Below are 6,000 nucleotides of genomic sequence, written 5' to 3' on the forward strand. Positions count from 1 at the left end.
TTCTTGGCTGAGCAGCCCTTATCTACCATTAACAACTATCCCTTGATCACCATTCTTTCCTGGTCACCATGTGACACACAATGTCAAAAATAGTTTGTCAATGATTTCCATGTTGGAACCTAATGTTAAATGTCCATTCTTCAATTGCCTTTAATAAATCTTTCAACTACCCATAAGATATCAGTGAGCCTTGATGGTGGCATTGTATCATAGAAACATTATCTACAAATATGGTAGGGCAAGGGTGAAAAAGAATACAACAACGAAGTTAATGAGAAAATACTTGAGCCAAGAGAAACTGAAAAGCTCTTGTGATTGAATTCCATTTTTTGTTGTATGGACTGAATTAAAAGTCATAGGCCAAAAAGACAACAGTCTTTATTTGGAAATCAAAGAGAAACTAGAAGCAATTAACTAAATAATTTAGTTTAAAGATGCTAGCTAGAGTAGTCACAAAAACAATTAGTACATTACTTTGAGCGAAGAAATATTATGTGAACTTCGGGGAAATTTTTATGTGCTTAAAAAATTTTAAATATTTGTTATGAAGAAAAGGATGGGGAGGGCAGGGCAGCTATTAGTTAATTTTTTTTAAATGAATTAATTCTCATTTATATTTAATAGCATATAATTGGGTTTTTCTAGAGCCAATTAAAAAGTACTTATAAGAAAAACCAGATTTAATGAGAATCAAAACAAAAATCTTGTGCTACCTTACGATCATCTAGCTAGGAGAGTGGAAAACGGCCAGATCAGGAATGGCTCTGGGACAAAGAAGTCAAAGATGAACATAGACATGGAGCAGTACGAGTTCAAAGAAAAGGGATGGGCAAATACAGTCTCATTATAACCTACTGTGTCACTTAGCATGTTTCAAATGCAGGTGAAAGAAAACCTAACTCATAGTGACTTAGACGATAGAAATTATTGTCATACGTACTAAAAAGTACAGGTATAGTTTAGCTTTCAGGTTAAGCTTGACCTAGAAAATTAATTTTGTAATCAAGGACTAATTCTCCTTTAGTCTTCCTACTCTACCTTCCATTATGAAATCATCAGTCCAAGTTGATTTAACTTATTTTGACTGCCAGTAACAACCAGGACTACATACTTGCTCATGTCCATTTAGTAGGAAAGTTTGTCTTTTCCCCAGTCATTGAACTCAGCTCCATTCAGGTGGCACCAACCTAAGCCACTGAGCCATTCACTGTGGTCAGCATAACACCTGGTGCCTATTGGTTCACTCCTGCCTGAGTTATGTTTTCCCCCCCCCCAACCCCTGGCCAATCCCTCTGGCAGAAGACATAGAATGGTGCTAATTGGCTGATTTTGGAGATAGAGTCATTCTCACCCAAACTACAGTGGGGAAAGCATAGTAAGGATGCTGGAGAGACCTCTTCCAGTCCACCTTCCATTGCTTATGGAACTGTTTTTGTACTGTGCTTTCTTACAAGGATCTGGGCTGAGATGCAAAGAAACTCTCATCCTGATCAAAATAAGTATATGTAGATTTTAAACAGAGAGGCTGTCACTTGCTAACCTCAATCCTGAGGCTATTCAATAAAGTGAATACTTTTTTTTTTTTTTTAAAGATGACCGGTAAGGGGATCTCAACCCTTGGCTTGGTGTTGTCAGCACCACGCTCAGCAAGTGAGCTAACCGGCCATCCCTATATAGGATCCGAACCCGTGGCCTTGGTGTTATCAGCACCGCACTCTACCGAGTGAGCCACGGGCCGGCCTGTTACTTCCCCTTTTATAGGCAGGATTATCCAGGCCAAAGAGGACAATGGAAGAGCTGGAGCAAGAACCCAGTCTCCTCTCTGAGGCCAGCACCTTTCCATCATACCGACCACTGCCAAAGGTTGCTACAGCCACGATGCTATTGGAAGTAATAGCAAATAAAAACACAGTGGTTGAAAGAATAATAGGGCATGTCAGGCTTATTCCTTACCTGTCATTGTCTACCTTTCTAATATGCAATAGAAATCTGCTGCATTAAGTATCTCTTCTATCCTTTAACAAAGTCTCACTAGTAGGGACAATCCAACTCCTTCGTAATCTCTGCACTTTTATCTGCAAATTCTAAATCAGGCCAACAGATGAGACAATTGAGCCCATCACTTCATATTTTAATTTCTTAACCGAATAGCATATTAATTCTAATTATCACTCATTCCACCGTTACTAAATTATAAGTAAGCTGCTTTATATAAAACCAAAGAAAAGTGCCTCATATTTGAGATCATCTTAAAGTAGCATGCTGAAAACAATTACTGCTATAAATTATAAGCTTTCCTCTGTGCTATTGTTTTAAAAATAAATCTTATGAGATTCTTATGTAAGACAAGAAAGATTTTTTAGCAATTTTTAAAATGTTCTATTGCTTTTAGATACTACTTACAGTTTTCTCCTCAAAGATTGATTTCTTTTTAAATTTAAGCTCTAAAATATCCTCAGATTTGTAAGCATTAAAACATTGATTTTTTTCTTTCCCTGAACATGCACTCAAATAACTCATTTGAAAATCTCAGACAGCAACATCCAACACCAGAAGAACAAAGGCAGCGTTATTTGCAACCAACATCCAAATTGTTCTATAACCATTAAACTTGTGGGAGACCTTGTGATTCTCCTACCTGCCCACAGCCTCCTGCTGTGAGTGGGAGTTGCTATGTGGGCTACAGGTGAGGGGGCCCTAACCAGCACCCAATGAGCCTAGTTCATCTCCTGCATTAACTGATGATCATCTCCCATAGTGTCTGTACAATAAGCAGATGGAAACTAACTTATGAGCTCAAGTGTCTACATAACAACTGTGTTTTTGACTACACTAGGCAGAAAATGTCTTTGCACAATTTCTATGTGTTTATGCATTAATATTGAAGATCTAATACCTAGTAGGCTAATAAGGCCTCAAACACATTAAGGCCTTTCCTTGGCTAGGGAGGGAAGTACTATAACTATTTTACTCACAGTAAGTTCCTTGCAAAGGTAATTCTTTAAAGATTTGTCTGATATTCAGCTCTGATTCTACAGCCAGCAGAGCCAGTCATACCTGGAGTATCTGTGAAATAATGAGTTAGTTTCCCACTGTGAGGTCTCCTTTATAATTCAAATTTCAGCTGGAAAGTCTTTGAAGAGATGATTGAACCATATCGTCTCCATGAAAGCTGCAAAGATTTAACAACTGCTGAGAAATTAAAAAGAGAAACTCCATGGAAAATTACAGATGCAGAACTGGAAGCAGTCAAGGAAAAGGTAAGGACTTGTCTTCCTTAATTTTTACTTTGCTGTCTAACAAGCTGACAAAGGAAACAGGGTGGATTTAAAGATCAAGAAGTAATGTATCTATTATCAAACAATATGCAAGAACCAGAGTTTCTGCATTTTTCAAGTGCTTTTCAATTATATTACTGAATATGAGGATTTAGAAAACTGTGTTTACTTTTCTCTGTAAGGTCAATTATTTTTTTAAAAGTTAAAAAAACAGGTTATTGGCACATAATGTGAAGTCTCCTTTCAAATTTAATTTTAAAGAAGAGACAGACCAATCAATCTAAAATAATTCAAGTCAATATGTGTGCAGACTAGGTAAAGGCAGATTGATTCACAATTTAACGCTGTAACAATGAATTTTAACCTGATGAAGATAGCTATGAAAAACTAACAAAGGTGTCTGAGAAAATAGATGATGTGATTGGAACAATGAATATGAAAGGTGAATCCAGCACACGTAAGATGGGTGTGAAGTGGTGAGCTTCTCTAGAGAGCCCAGCAAGACGGGAGTTACCCTCTTCTGGCCTGAGACAAATAAAGTTGATGATAGCGGGGATGATGAAAAGGGCAGGGACTCAAGAAGTAGGTAGAAGAATCGACATCTGAAATGGACATTAAAAGAAAGAGGCCACAAGAACTTCCAAAGTTCAAAATCTAAATAAACCACAGCAGAAGCTGATCTTGGAGAAATTAGAACAACGAATACTAAAAGCCTTTCAGATTTAGTAAAAAAAAAAAAGAAAGAAAAGAAAACATACTGAACTAGAATCATAAACCGTGTGTGTGATAAACTACAAAATATTTATTTTTCTAAGTGAGTCTTTTGAGGGCTTTTTAGTTGAAACCAGCTCCCAGTGCTGATAAAATATTCAAAGAGCTTAAACAGAGGTAGAGTAGATATAATCTATATTCTTAGGACATCAAACTGGTATCAAGATTTGATCAGTTTTCTTTAACCAAAAACCTGCTCCACCAAACTGGCCATTCTTATCTTCTTTTTACTATTATCCATGCTGTTTGCTTTCTTCCCCCTAGAATGTTGACACTGTAGCAGAATGACAATCCGGTCTTTCTTTACATTTCAGAAATTTCTCATGAGGTTTTAAAACATTGTAAGTTTCTAGCCCTGAAAAAATAGTTGCAATTTTTTTAAAAAAAAATAGGTAAGATAAATTCTCATTCATAATTCTGGTAGAACCGCACTCAACAAAATCTTAATGTTACCCGCAGAGTTGCCGCCAAGTTCGACTGAATGAACTCTTACAGGAGCACTCGAGAGCTGCCAATCTCCTCGTTCTGTATGTATTATTTCAGCCGTTTAAGAATGTTAGAGAGAAATCTTAGGCTAAATGGGCTAACCAACTTAAAAGCTCATGACTCTTCTGGTGGAAAGTTTTTTTGTTTTGTTTTGTTTAAGAAATACGTGGAATTTTAGACAGGGAAAGAAGATAAATGCCATGCCGAGACCCTGACAACTGGGGTCTGTGGGTTTTAGAGGGCCTCACCTGGTCTTTCTGCCAGTCATGCCACACCCATGGGATCAGGGGCACATGCCTACCTGGAACCCAGGCTTCCCTTCCAGACCATGCTCCAGGAACCTGAGACCTGGAATTCCTGCCTAACAGCCTCACGCTGGCCACCAAGGCTCACAAGCGTCCTCCCTGGGTGGGGTTCCTGAGCCGCCATGCCCATGGTAGTTTCATGAGGCTCCGTGCAGTGTGGGAAGAGGCCAGAATAGGAAGAAAAGGCAGTTTTCTTTTCCATTTTCACTCTTCCTTCCAGCCCCACAAATGCTAGGGTTGTGCCTCCTGAAAATATCAATGTTCATTTATTTAAAGATTGGTAGCTAAATATAAAAACCTCCAACTATTTCACATTTATACCTCATTAACTGACCCCTTATGTATGAAGATAAATAAGTCTTCAAGCATGGTCTAGACTGGAGGACTATCCATCTAAGACATTGTAGAACGATCTGCTGAATTGGGTGGTAGGGTTTCAACAGCTGGTTCCTGAAGTTTCTCCCAAATAAAGAAGCTTTAAACTACTGGGAAAAACCATTTCCACCAAAAAAAAAAAAGGTGGAGTATTAGTTGATCAAATTCTCTATTTAAAGAAGAGTGAAAATTTGTATATACTTTTTGTCTTTAAAATGCCTAAGCCTATTTTTCTGGTTTACGGATACATGTATTATGTGAGAAATACGTCAGTTTAATACCTACATTCAAAATAATTTCAGTGCTTTTATTTTGTGGGAGCAGGGGGTGGATAGAAGCTTCAGGCCACTGGTTATTAAATAGTTCAGAAGTGCTGGTGATGTTAATGCCCAGAGTAATTTTCACTTTTGTTTTTTATTTTTCTTCCATGTCACCAGGAGCCTTCCAGTGGCGAGAAAAGGATCCATATCAGATTTGTTGTATATGGCTTGGCTGGAAATTCTCACAAAGAACCTCCCTCCTGTCTTACTAGTTAGAGGAAATCACAAAAATGTCCTGACATTTTACTCTTAAGGAATGAAAGATTAGAATTTGTTTTAACTTAATGTATGAATAATTAAGAAACATGTTCCAGTACTTTATGTTGTAAATCTGATCGATGGATACGCAAACCTCTAGAGACTGTCCTACCAGATTCCACACATATTTTGTCTTTTTTTATTATTATTAGTTAACGGGAGCTTTTCTCCACTATCAGCTTAAGGGGTGTCAAAGCCCCTACAAAA

General features: G+C 37.6%; 1 protein-coding gene across 1 annotated transcript in view; it reads left to right on the top strand.

Moving 5' to 3' along the window:
• The window catches only part of LOC103608486 (solute carrier family 12 member 1-like), a gene marked incomplete at its 5' end in the record, with an annotated part of 39,506 nt that extends 33,610 nt beyond the window's left edge, over positions 1–5,896 (top strand). Inside the window, 3 exons of the mRNA XM_008592916.1 lie at positions 3,125–3,260; positions 4,509–4,576; positions 5,653–5,896. Coding sequence (XP_008591138.1) covers positions 3,125–3,260; positions 4,509–4,576; positions 5,653–5,788 — 340 coding nt within the window. The remainder of the gene's footprint in view (positions 1–3,124; positions 3,261–4,508; positions 4,577–5,652) is intronic.
• Between the last annotated feature and the right edge of the window lie 104 nt (positions 5,897–6,000).

The sequence above is a fragment of the Galeopterus variegatus genome, unplaced genomic scaffold (assembly GCF_000696425.1).
Source record: "Galeopterus variegatus unplaced genomic scaffold, G_variegatus-3.0.2 Scaffold8463, whole genome shotgun sequence".
NCBI lineage: Eukaryota > Metazoa > Chordata > Mammalia > Dermoptera > Cynocephalidae > Galeopterus > Galeopterus variegatus.